Source organism: Conger conger, chromosome 2, assembly GCF_963514075.1.
Source record: "Conger conger chromosome 2, fConCon1.1, whole genome shotgun sequence".
Classification (NCBI taxonomy): Eukaryota; Metazoa; Chordata; class Actinopteri; order Anguilliformes; family Congridae; genus Conger; species Conger conger.
In genome coordinates, this window is record NC_083761.1 from 1,014,201 (window position 1) to 1,027,502 (window position 13,302).

At 48.6% G+C, this 13,302-nt stretch overlaps 1 protein-coding gene across 1 annotated transcript in view; it reads left to right on the plus strand.

The window, feature by feature from the left end:
• LOC133113712 (inactive phospholipase D5-like) overlaps nucleotides 1–13,302 on the plus strand; it is a 52,597-nt gene that overhangs the window by 2,181 nt on the left and 37,114 nt on the right. The window contains exon 2 of the mRNA XM_061222977.1: nucleotides 1–154. This exon is cut by the window's left edge and continues 127 nt beyond it. Within this exon, the coding sequence (XP_061078961.1) occupies nucleotides 1–154 (154 nt within the window). The remainder of the gene's footprint in view (nucleotides 155–13,302) is intronic.

Below are 13,302 nucleotides of genomic sequence, written 5' to 3' on the forward strand. Positions count from 1 at the left end.
CCGGCCCCTGGAGGGCCTGGGCCCGCGGGGGCCCGCCCAGCTCAGCGCACCCTTCCCCCGGCCCTCCTCCCTGGGGGGGGCCGTCTACAGCACCGTGCATCAGCAGGACTACTCCTCTGGGGTGTGGCTGCGCAGGAGAGACAAGCTGGAGCACGTGAGTTACACCCTATACACGCTATACACACACTATACACACTATACACCCTACATACACTATACACACTATACACCCGACATACACTATACACACACTATACACCCTACATACACTATACACACACACTATACACCCGACATACACACACACACACACACACACACACTATATACACACTATACACACTATTCACACGACATACACACACACACTATACACACACCTTACACACTATAGACACATACACTATACACACACCCTACACACACTATACACACAACATACACACACACACACACACACTATACACATACACACACACTGTACACCCGACATACACACACCCTACACACACTATACACACCCTAAACACACTATACAGCCGTTATACACACCCTAAACCCAACATACACACACCCTACACACACTATACACACACCCTACACCTGACATACACACACTATACACACACACACACATACACTATACACACACTACACTATACATGCACTATACACACACACTACATACACACATACACTATACACACACTACACACACACACACAAACTACACACTACACACACACTTAATCACAGACACCCTGAAACACCCAATTCACACATGCACGCACACACACAGACACCCCAAAACACATAGTCACCCCAATACACACACACAATTTGGTGTCCTGAAATACACATGTGTGTGTGTTCTATAGAGAGTGTGTGTGGTTTATATGCTGTGTGGGTTCACTAGAGTGTGTGTGTGGTTTATATGCTGTGTGTTCAGTAGAGTGTGTGTGTGGTTTAAATGCTGTGTGTGTTTAGTAGAGTGTGTGTGTGGTTTAAATGCTGTGTGTGTTCAGTAGAGGGTGTGTGTGGTTTAAATGCTGTGTGTGTTCAGTAGAGGGTGTGCGTGGTTTAAATGCTGTGTGTGTTCAGTAGAGGGTGTGTGTGGTTTAAATGCTGTGTGTGTTCTATAGAGAGTGTGTGTGGTTTATATGCTGTGTGGGTTCACTAGAGGGTGTGTGTGGTTTATATGCTGTGTGTGTTCAGTAGAGTGTGTGTGTGGTTTAAATGCTGTGTGTGTTCAGTAGAGTGTGTGTGTGGTTTAAATGCTGTGTGTGTTCAGTAGAGGGTGTGTGTGGTTTAAATGCTGTGTGTGTTCAGTAGAGGGTGTGCGTGGTTTAAATGCTGTGTGTGTTCAGTAGAGGGTGTGTGTGGTTTAAATGCTGTGTGTGTTCAGTAGAGGGTGTGTGTGGTTTAAATGCTGTGTGTGTTCAGTAGAGGGTGTGTGTGGTTTAAATGCTGTGTGTGTTCAGTAGAGTGTGTGTGTGGTTTAAATGCTGTGTGTGTTCAGTAGAGGGTGTGTGTGGTTTAAATGCTGTGTGTGTTCAGTAGAGGGTGTGTGTGGTTTAAATGCTGTGTGTGTTCAGTAGAGGGTGTGCGTGGTTTAAATGCTGTGTGTGTTCAGTAGAGGGTGTGTGTGGTTTAAATGCTGTGTGTGTTCAGTAGAGGGTGTGTGTGGTTTAAATGCTGTGTGTGTTCAGTAGAGGGTGTGTGTGGTTTAAATGCTGTGTGTGTTCCGTAGAGGGTGTGTGTGGTTTAAATGCTGTGTGTGTTCAGTAGAGGGTGTGTGTGGTTTAAATGCTGTGTGTGTTCAGTAGAGGGTGTGTGTGGTTTAAATGCTGTGTGTGTTCAGTAGAGGGTGTGCGTGGTTTAAATGCTGTGTGTGTTCAGTAGAGGGTGTGTGTGGTTTAAATGCTGTGTGTGTTCAGTAGAGGGTGTGTGTGGTTTAAATGCTGTGTGTGTTCAGTAGAGGGTGTGTGTGGTTTAAATGCTGTGTGTGTTCAGTAGAGTGTGTGTGTGGTTTAAATGCTGTGTGTGTTCCGTAGAGGGTGTGTGTGGTTTAAATGCTGTGTGTGTTCAGTAGAGGGTGTGTGTGGTTTAAATGCTGTGTGTGTTCAGTAGAGTGTGTGTGTGGTTTAAATGCTGTGTGTGTTCAGTAGAGGGTGTGCGTGGTTTAAATGCTGTGTGTGTTCAGTAGAGGGTGTGTGTGGTTTAAATGCTGTGTGTGTTCAGTAGAGGGTGTGTGTGGTTTAAATGCTGTGTGTGTTCAGTAGAGGGTGTGTGTGGTTTAAATGCTGTGTGTGTTCAGTAGAGTGTGTGCGTGGTTTAAATGCTGTGTGTGTTCAGTAGAGGGTGTGTGTGGTTTAAATGCTGTGTGTGTTCAGTAGAGGGTGTGTGTGGTTTAAATGCTGTGTGTGTTCAGTAGAGGGTGTGTGTGGTTTAAATGCTGTGTGTGTTCAGTAGAGTGTGTGTGTGGTTTAAATGCTGTGTGTGTTCAGTAGAGGGTGTGTGTGGTTTAAATGCTGTGTGTGTTCAGTAGAGGGTGTGTGTGGTTTAAATGCTGTGTGTGTTCAGTAGAGGGTGTGTGTGGTTTAAATGCTGTGTGTGTTCAGTAGAGGGTGTGTGTGGTTTAAATGCTGTGTGTGTTCAGTAGAGGGTGTGTGTGGTTTAAATGCTGTGTGTGTTCAGTAGAGGGTGTGTGTGGTTTAAATGCTGTGTGTGTTCAGTAGAGTGTGTGTGTGGTTTAAATGCTGTGTGTGTTCAGTAGAGGGTGTGTGTGGTTTAAATGCTGTGTGTGTTCAGTAGAGGGTGTGTGTGGTTTAAATGCTGTGTGTGTTCAGTAGAGGGTGTGTGTGGTTTAAATGCTGTGTGTGTTCAGTAGAGGGTGTGTGTGGTTTAAATGCTGTGTGTGTTCAGTAGAGGGTGTGTGTGGTTTAAATGCTGTGTGTGTTCAGTAGAGGGTGTGTGTGGTTTAAATGCTGTGTGTGTTCAGTAGAGGGTGTGTGTGGTTTAAATGCTGTGTGTGTTCAGTAGAGGGTGTGTGTGGTTTAAATGCTGTGTGTGTTCAGTAGAGTGTGTGTGTGGTTTAAATGCTGTGTGTGTTCCGTAGAGGGTGTGTGTGGTTTAAATGCTGTGTGTGTTCAGTAGAGGGTGTGTGTGGTTTAAATGCTGTGTGTGTTCAGTAGAGGGTGTGTGTGGTTTAAATGCTGTGTGTGTTCAGTAGAGGGTGTGTGTGGTTTAAATGCTGTGTGTGTTCACTCAGACGGGCTCCAGCCTGGACGCAGAATCGATTCGCTGCTCTGAGCAGCCCTGTCCAGCGAACATCAGCTCTCAAACGTAATTTGTAATGCCGTTACTTTCAACCGCTTCCTCGTTCGAGGAACGAGAGGCCCAGCCAGCGCAGAATAAAGATGGACCGTTGTCTGAAGTTTCTGCTCCCTTCTGATCTTCAAATGTTCCTCTGTTCCGCCGGCTCACAGCGTGGTGTGGGCTGCAGGCTGTCAGCTGTGGAGCTGTGATTGGTTGAGGAGGTGCTGTGTTTTTGGCTGTAGAGCTGTGATTGGTTGAGGAAGTGAGGTCATTGACCTGGAAATGCAGAGAGAGGGAGTGAGGACAGGAGAGCCACAGTCTGAGGTTACACTCATCCCCAAAACCCTGAGGTTACACTCATCCCCAAAACCCTGAGGTTACACTCATCCCCAAAACCCTGAGGTTACACTCATCCCCAAAACCCTGAGGTTACACTCATCCCCAAAACCCTGAGGTTACACTCATCCCCAAAACCCTGAGGTTACACTCATCCCCAAAACCCTGGGCCACTTTCTGTCCCTCTGTTTGCTGCTTCACATGGCAGCACTACACACACACACACACACACACACACACACACACACATACACACACGCACAAACACACACACATTCCTAAAATATATTGGCTATGAATTTAGATTATTGGCATGTCTACTTTATACAATTTCAGCCGCACATTATTTCTTTCACAAAGCGCTGGAGCAACTGATGCCGTGTAAATAAATATCAATTTGCCATGATTTGTGTTGTCGTTTTAAATTACACTGTGTCACTGAAAAGCTATTAGATTCTCATTAACAAACCAACAAATCAATGGTCCTCTCAAAACCAGTCTTTAGTGGGAAGCATAAAGGCGCTTTGGGAGTGATGGGAGTTAATCAGATTCTGTCCAAATCAAGATGTTTCATTTGGGTGTAAGAAAGGTTGGGCTGCACTGATTTCACGATTTGCCTCTTCTGGAAAAAGCCACAGTATTCAGGTATACACGGTGTAGCGAGACCAGACTTAAATCTGAGGAATAGTTACCTTCTCTTTGGATGTAATCATGCAGATGACTGTGGGGTAGATGTCTGGAGGAGTGTCCTGCTCATTAGCACAACGCTCTGAGTGCTGTCTGTCATCAAACTCTACAAGCCTCCGTGAAACGAAGCGGACAGTCAGTATATATTATTTAACATATTGCATGTGTAATATCTGTACTCTCTGTCCTGTTGCATGGTCAGTAGATGCAGGCTCATTATCAGAATGCCGGTAAAGTCGGTTATAGTTGACAGAGGGAGAGCTGGAATATTACATTACATTACATTATTACATTATTGGCATTTGGCAGACGCTCTTATCCAGAGCGACGTACAACAAAGTGCATACCCATAACCAGGGATAAGTTCGCTGAAAGACCCTAGAGGTAAGTACAATTTCAACTGCTACCTGTACAACAAAGATAAGGACAAGGGCTATTATTTATTTTATTTTTTTTTTTTTGAACAAACAAACAAACAAACAGAGCAAAAGTCACCAGAGTTAACTATCCAAACACTGCTTACCTAGCCAACTAAAAATACCGATACTCAACCTTCCCAAATACTGCGTTGCGTTGTTTGGTTTGAGCTGGTTTTTAGTGCGTTAATTGTGCTGTGAGGTTAGAATCCCTGTAGATTGTGTTGGGAGAGTGTTATTTGATTGAGTGAACAGCATTACAGGGGGTATTGATTTGTGTACCAATAACATGTTACCCTTTGGGTAAACATCTGAACTCTGTGTGACACCACGGTCCCAGTCCTAATGACCAGAGAGAATGGTCTGTCACACACACACACACACACACTTTACTGACAGAGTAACTCAGTGTGGAGGTGGGCTTCTCTCGCTGTTCTACTTTCTGGCTGTAAATGGCTAATGAGGACAGAACTGAAAACCTTTTGTGGCATTCAAGTGCTCTGTCTCACACGCACACACACACACACACACACACACACTCTCACACACAGACACACACACACACACTCTCACACACACACACTCATGCGCACACACACACACACACTCTCACACACACTCACACACACACACTCATGCGCACACACACACACACACTCTCACACACACTCACACACACACTCATGCGCGCACACACACACACACACACACACCCACCGGTGGTTCTCACTGCCTCATACTCACACACACACACACACGCACAGGTGGTTCTCACTGTCTCATACACGCACTCACACACAGAGATGGGCCTGGCTAGGTAGCCTTGCCCTGTAGAGTCGTGAGGAGGGAGAGCTTCCTCTTGCTCTGAGGCAGTCAGTCACTCTGCAGAGCTGTTTTCCTAAGGCAGTCAGTCACTCTGCAGAGCTGTTTTCCTCAGGCAGTCAGTCACTCTGCAGAGCTGTTTTCCTCAGGCAGTCAGTCACTCTGCAGAGCTGTTTTCCTCAGGCAGTCAGTCACTCTGCAGAGCTGTTTTCCTCAGGCAGTCAGTCACTCTGCAGAGCTGTTTTCCTCAGGCAGTCAGTCACTCTGCAGAGCTGTTTTCCTCAGGCAGTCAGTCACTCTGCAGAGCTGTTTTCCGCTCTTTCACCAGCAGCTCAGGCTGACCAGCGCGTGGCTCACTCACTGATTATTTATTCAACCCTCCGTCCTGGCGGACATTTTGTTTTAAGCCTCGCCCCGGTGCACTCAGTGACGGCTTATTACGGGCTGCTCAGCTGTCAGCAGAGGGGAAATGGTTCCGTTTTTCTTCAAACTGGAAAGTGCGAATAGCCTCCATCGCTGACCTCGCCAGCCCACCACTCTGCTTAAGACACCTCTCAGTGCCAGTCAGCGCTCTCTCGACCTGTCACAGAGTCAGACTGCGCCTGCAGCCGTCTCCCACGCTGGGCGGCGTGTGTGCGTGCGTGCGTGCGTGCGTGCGTGTGTGCGTGTGTGCGTGTGTGTGTGTGTGCGTGCGTGCGTGCGTGCGTGTGTGCGTGTGTGCGTGTGTGCGCACATCATTAATCGGCATCAGTGAAGTACTTTTGTTCCAGAATCTGTTACTTATACTTTCATTATTAATCCTTGAGCTCCAGAGGCTGCTGTGTGCCGGAGGATCTGCAGTTTGGTTGAGACTCAGGGGCGCAGTGGGCACTGTGCCGTGCAGTGGCAGGGCAGTTCAGACGGACCAGCGCAGTGCAGACCATGCAGACCGCAGTGAATCCTCCTGTGAGTGTACTAACACCACCAGGCTGCTCCTGCGTCTGCACTGTGAGTCTGACCGGGCTGTGGATGTGTTCAGCCTGCTGAAGCCCTGTGGGGCCACAGTGTTGGCTGCCCTCAGCACTCCTGTGTTTACTTTAAGTCCCTGGTTGGCCAGAGTCCACACTTTGTTTCCTAAGCCCTGATTAAAGGGAAACGACACAAAAACCAAGCAGGCACTCATATCATGTGACTCTCCAGTGAAACCTGCAGGTCTTCAGACCCCTGCTACAGGGATCCAAAATGCATTTGTTAATGGGTTAATGTTGGGTTAATGTTGGGTTAATGTTTTTACCAGAACTCATTAAAAGCCATTCTGCATAGACTCCCATCCTGTGATGCAGCGGTGTTGGTATCTGGAGTGATGTGTTTTTCAGACTCTTCACCTCCACGGGGATATGAGGTATTCGTGACAGCAGTAAAGATAATAAATGGATGGGACTGTGAGACTTATCTGTGTTAAATGAAATGAAACCGCTTCCATCACCACCACAATGTTACCTTTGAGATGCTAGAACAAGCAGACAGTGTTCTTCTGCAAGAGTGCATCCCGTGCCTTTTATCCAAATGTCATCCATAGCACGCAACATTAACGTTGAGCTTTAAACATGAAAGTTGTGTCAGTCTGTCTGACATTTTACCATTTCACCCTGAGCTGTGATGGAGAACGGCCATCTCGAAAGCCACGGAGCCTGTCCTCACGGGAGCTGAAACTCTGTGCTTTTCTGTAAAGGCGGTGGAATTGACGGCATCTGTCAGATTAAACGCTGCTCTTGTGTCTGTCTCGACATCCCCAGAGTTCTCAGATGTAGCTGTTTTAATCTCAGTGATGCTGACTTTCTTGTGCGACACTTTGAAATGGACTCTTATGTTCAGTAGTTTATTTGTTGTAGCTGGTATAGCTCAAGCTGTTTCCAGCACAGTCTGTTAGCTGCACTGCTAATCGTCCACCCAGTTTGCTGCAGTATATTGCAAAGAAATTGTCTTAACAAAACAATAGTCTTCACAAAAAAATTGTCTTCACAAAATAATCATCTTCAAAAAACAATAGTCTTCACAATACAATAGTCTTCAAAAAACAATAGTCTTCAAAAAACAATAGTCTTTACTTGCGGTTTTAGTCTTGTAGTCTTTTTTTTCTCTCAAGTATAAAATATTAGCTTGTTTTAAGTTACTGTTGGTTTGACAAGTGAAATGTTCTTATTCCACTGGCAAATCTTGAAATGAATCAAAACTATCTTACCTCAAAAAAGTAAAATAAATATGATTTGAAGTCTCAGTATTAGTACTAAAATACTTGTAGAGATTGACATGTTTTTTGGCTCCTCATTAATGCCACAGACTTCACAGCCCATACTGAAACTCCTGCCTCTCCGCCTGATAGCTCTGTTATTAAACGGCTCTCTCTGGGAGAGACTAATTATCTTGAGCTCAGTGCCGGATGGAAATGGCTGAGAGGGGCGTGGGATCCTTCCCTGCTCTGCCTGCAGATTAACATGTGATGCATGGCTTTAGTGTGTCCGCTTATTAAACTTCCACTTTAGAGGTGAACGCTGGTCTCTTGGCAGCGCGTCCCAGTCTGTCGTCAGCATCACTCTCGTTCCCGTTTGTGGGTTTGTGGCGGTTGCCAAGTGTGTCGTGATTCTCTGCAGAGAGGACGCCCTTGAGCAGACTCCCTGCCAAAGCACTGAGCATTAATGTGCAGCTCTCTTCATGCCAAAGCACTGAGCACTAATGTGCTGGCTCTCTTTATGCCAAAGCACTGAGCACTAATGTGCTGGCTCTCTTTATGCCAAAGCACTGAGCACTAATGTGCTGGCTCTCTTTATGCCAAAGCACTGAGCACTAATGTGCTGGCTCTCTTTATGCCAAAGCACTGAGCACTAATGTGCTGGCTCTCTTTATTCCAAAGCACTGAGCACTAATGTGCTGGCTCTCTTTATGCCAAAGCACTGAGCACTAATGTGCAGCTCTCTTTATGAGAAGACTTTAGAAGTCTCTAAATAAATGTTATGGTTTATGCATTGTGGACTGTGTAACTCCACTACTGTACAGCTGTGGAGGGTACAGTAGTGGAGTTACACTCCTCTTGGGTGTAAAATGTGGATGAACTTCAGTAACATAAGTGAAATATCAACACTCATTTTGGAGCACAATATGAAGCGAGTCACTCTTCTGTGTGAATGACACAGACTCTGAATCTGCAGAGCTCTCCCTCCTTTGGATGTCCTCAGTGCAGACTTGGGTTCTGCGCTGGGTTCTGTGTTGGGTTCTGCGCTGGGTTCTGCGCTGGGTTCTGTGTTGGGTTCTGCGCTGGGTTCTGTGTTGGGTTCTGCACTGGGTTCTGTGTTGGGTTCTGCGCTGGGTTCTGCGCTGGGTTCTGTGTTGGGTTCTGTGTTGGGTTCTGCATTGGGTTCTGCGCTGGGTTCTGTGTTGGGTTCTGCGCTGGGTTCTGCGTTGGGGTTCTGTGTTGGGTTCTGCGCTGGGTTCTGTGTTGGGTTCTGTGTTGGGTTCTGTGTTGGGTTCTGCGCTGGGTTCTGTGTTGGGTTCTGCGCTGGGTTCTGTGTTGGGTTCTGTGTTGGGTTACTGGCGCTCAGCTGATCGATTGACCATCCTTCATAATTCTGTTGTTCTTTGAGCTGACAAAGTAAACCTGGTTGTCTCTGCATGACCACACGGGCCTGAAGCCACAGCTCTGTCTGATTGATCTGGCCTGGTCTCGCTCAAAGCCTGGTCTCGCTCAAAGCCTGGTCTCGCTCAAAGCCTGGTCTCGCTCAAAGCCTGGTCTCGCTCAAAGCCTGGTCTCGCTCAAAGCCTGGTCTCGCTCAAAGCCTGGTCTCGCTCAAAGCCTGGTCTCGCTCAAAGCCTGGTCTCGCTCAAAGCCTGGTCTCGCTCAAAGCCTGGTCTGGCTCAAAGCCTGGTCTCGCTCAAAGCCTGGTCTCGCTCAAAGCCTGGTCTGGCTCAAAGCCTGGTCTGGCTCAAAGCCTGGTCTCGCTCAAAGCCTGGTCTCGCTCAAAGCCTGGTCTCGCTCAAAGCCTGGTCTCGCTCAAAGCCTGGTCTGGCTCAAAGCCTGGTCTGGCTCAAAGCCTGGTCTGGCTCAAAGCCTGGTCTGGCTCAAAGCCTGGTCTCGCTCAAAGCCTGGTCTGGCTCAAAGCCTGGTCTCGCTCAAAGCCTGGTCTGGCTCAAAGCCTGGTCTTGCTCAAAGCCTGGTCTGGCTCAAAGCCTGGTCTCACTCAAAGCCTGGTCTGGCTCAAAGCCTGGTCTCACTCAAAGCCTGGTCTGGCTCAAAGCCTGGTCTCGCTCAAAGCCTGGTCTCGCTCAAAGCCTGGTCTCGCTCAAAGCCTGGTCTCGCTCAAAGCCTGGTCTCGCTCAAAGCCCGGTCTCGCTCAAAGCCCGGTCTCGCTCAAAGCCCGGTCTCGCTCAAAGCCCGGTCTCGCTCAAAGCCTGGTCTCGCTCAAAGCCTGGTCTCGCTCAAAGCCTGGTCTCGCTCAAAGCCCGGTCTCGCTCAAAGCCCGGTCTGGCTCAAAGCCTGGTCTGGCTCAAAGCCTGGTCTCACTCAAAGCCTGGTCTCCCTCAAAGCCTGGTCTCACTCAAAGCCTGGTCTGGCTCAAAGCCTGGTCTGGCTCAAAGCCTGGTCTGGCTCAAAGCCTGGTCTCGCTCAAAGCCTGCTTTGCCAAAGGATCCAGGCCTCAGGACAGACGCTGTGAGACTGTGCCTTTCTCTGAGAGATTACAGCTCTGCTGTTTCCTGATAAGCGCACTCAGCACGCAAATCAGGGTCTTCTCAGGGTAAACGAGTCTCTGCCTTTGTCAGTGTCTGTGTGTGTGTTCTGTGTGTGTGTTCTGTGTGTCTGTCTGCATGTCTGTCTGTGTGTTCTGTGTGTCTGCCTATGTGTCTGTCTGTGTGTTCTGTGTGTCTGCCTATGTGTCTGTCTGTGTGTTCTGTTTCTGACTGTGTGTTCTGAACACAAATCGGCACGTAGAGTGTGTTAATCATTGTGAGTTGAGGCCTTTGACTTTCTCAGTGTTAACAAGCAAAACTCATTTCAGGAAAAAAATGCTCTTTTGAAACTTCTGAAAGAAATGGGGAAAAACCGGCGGCATTCATTAGCGTGATAAATGCCGAGACAGAGTGTTGAACAGCGACATTATTCAACGTCGCCTCCTTTTGTTCCACACACCTTTAGGAGCTAATATTAAAGACAGCAATAAATAATATAATACCAAGGACAGCACATGCAAAGTATGACGGTTATAGATGTATTCTGTAGCTATGGCGATAGACAGTTTCTCTCACTTCTGACTTCAAATGACGATCAGCGTGACCCGCTGTGAATGTGTCCCTCTCTGTCGGGAATGGAACGTGGTGGACCTTTAACAATGCCTCTGTGTGCGGGAACGGGAACGTTCACTTCAACCACGCGGTTCTTTAGGACACAATGTACCAGCGAAGGTGCTCGGCTAAAACTGCAATTATAATATTTAAAATGCAAGACCAGGAAGTGGTGGAACCTCTGACAGCTCGTTAGGAATGAACCCCGGGCGAAGCATCGTGAGGCACTGGGGGATTTAAATTGGAGTAAAATAGTTTGTTTATTCTCTGTGGAGGAGCGATTTATGTGGTAAATACCTTTAGAGAGAAATCACTGGAGACAAAAATTCAGTTCAATTTGAGTCCCCATCAATGCCTGTTTCCTGGCAACAGTGAACCCAGAAACACCCCCAAACTGTGCCAGTTTATTCGGGTGCTTTCTGACAGCCTGTGTCTGGATGTACTAAAGTTGGTAAAATACTTCCCTAATGGTGCTCTCACAGTTAGTCTAACACATTGCAGGTTGAGTCTGCTGGACTAATGGCGTTTAGTATGACCGACCTGGTGGCCTCTTTGAGATTAAGATTCTGCGGATGTTAAATCGATATCAGCACAGGGAGATCCCGTGAACAGCCTGAGGGATGAGTGTGGGAGATGTTGGGATGGTCTTCAGGGACCAGGGCGTGATGTTTCAGGCTCAGGTGAGGCTCAGGTGAGCTCACAGCTCACGGTATGAATCATGGACGCGTGGCTGCAGGTGGGTTGATGTCAGAATCTGAGTTTTTCTGTAGTTCCCTTCCTGCGGTGTTTTTATTTGACAGGAAATGTTTGCCTTGCGTCCGTGTTTGTTTGTGTTTGTGTTTGTAGAGCTGACTCATCGCCCGCTTTATCAGGGCTGGGTAATAAACTTGAAGAGCGCTCTGGGTTATTAATGCTTCTCAGAGAATAGCGCTCTCATCTCCATCTGCATCATCAGCTGTGGAGCTGAACCCTGTGTCAAATCCAGCTGTGCCAGCTTTAAAACTGAGCTGGTCTAGCTGGGTATGAGCTGATCAGCCAGACTGTCTTCACACCTGACTGGCAGGTAAGGGGAGGGTGAACACACCTGACTAGCAGGTAAGGGGAGGGTGAACACACCTGACTGGCAGGTAAGGGGAGGGTGAACACACCTGACTGGCAGGTAAGGGGAGGGTGAACACTCCTGACTAGCAGGTAAGGGGAGGGTGAACACTCCTGACTAGCAGGTAAGGGGAGGGTGAACACTCCTGACTAGCAGGTAAGGGGAGGGTGAACACACCTGACTAGCAGGTAAGGGGAGGGTGAACACACCTGACTGGCAGGTAAGGGGAGGGTGAACACACCTGACTGGCAGGTAAGGGGAGGGTGAACACTCCTGACTAGCAGGTAAGGGGAGGGTGAACACTCCTGACTAGCAGGTAAGGGGAGGGTGAACACTCCTGACTAGCAGGTAAGGGGAGGGTGAACACTCCTGACTAGCAGGTAAGGGGAGGGTGAACACTCCTGACTAGCAGGTAAGGGGAGGGTGAACACTCCTGACTAGCAGGTAAGGGGAGGGTGAACACTCCTGACTAGCAGGTAAGGGGAGGGTGAACTCTCCTGACTAGCAGGTAAGGGGAGGGTGAACACTCCTGACTAGCAGGTAAAGGGAGGGTGGAGCACCAGCAGGCCTGGCCCTGGAGGACAGAGGTTCTGGTCCCGGCTGTAGAGGGTGAGGACGGGCGATGGCGCTGAGGGGCTGAAGGGCGGCAGGTCGCGCTGGAGGGTTCTGGAGTCTGGCCATGGCCTCGGTCCAAACCCGGCTGTGGTCCCGCTCACACCCCCACACACCCCCCCACACGCGTGGCTGCGCTAGAGCTCCTAATGCGTGTTCCCTGCCAGTACCGCCAGTGTTACCGCCATCCCGCCATCCCACCATCCCACCGGGCTCTGCGCTGACTGGGCCGGTGTTCCGGGCCAAGACCGCCGCGTCCTTCTCCGGTCCGATTGGCCGGCTGTGAGCGGTGCTATTTTAAGAGGAGCCGCGTCAGTGGTCTTGGCCGCCTTTCAACACTGTCAGTGTGCTTCCACAGTATTTCAGTCAGGCTTGACCTTTCACCCTGTCCGTCAGGTAAACGGGTGTTTCAGAACAAAGTTTACCGAGAGCTGGCAGGTGTTTGGCAGCGTCGGCAGGAACCCACAACCCCTCCGCTGTCCAGAACCAGACCTGGGTCAAATAATCACTTTGCATTCAAACGCTTTTCTACACTTCGCTGGGCTTGTCTGGTGTATTGGAACCTATGAAATGCTCTCAAAAAGGGTAAACGCCACCTTCTGGGCCTCTTAGTTGGCTCAGTAGCACCAGGCTTGTTTGGATGAAAAACTGATACCAGTCCAAATGTACATTGTGATTTCATTTTCTCATTTTTGTGGGAAT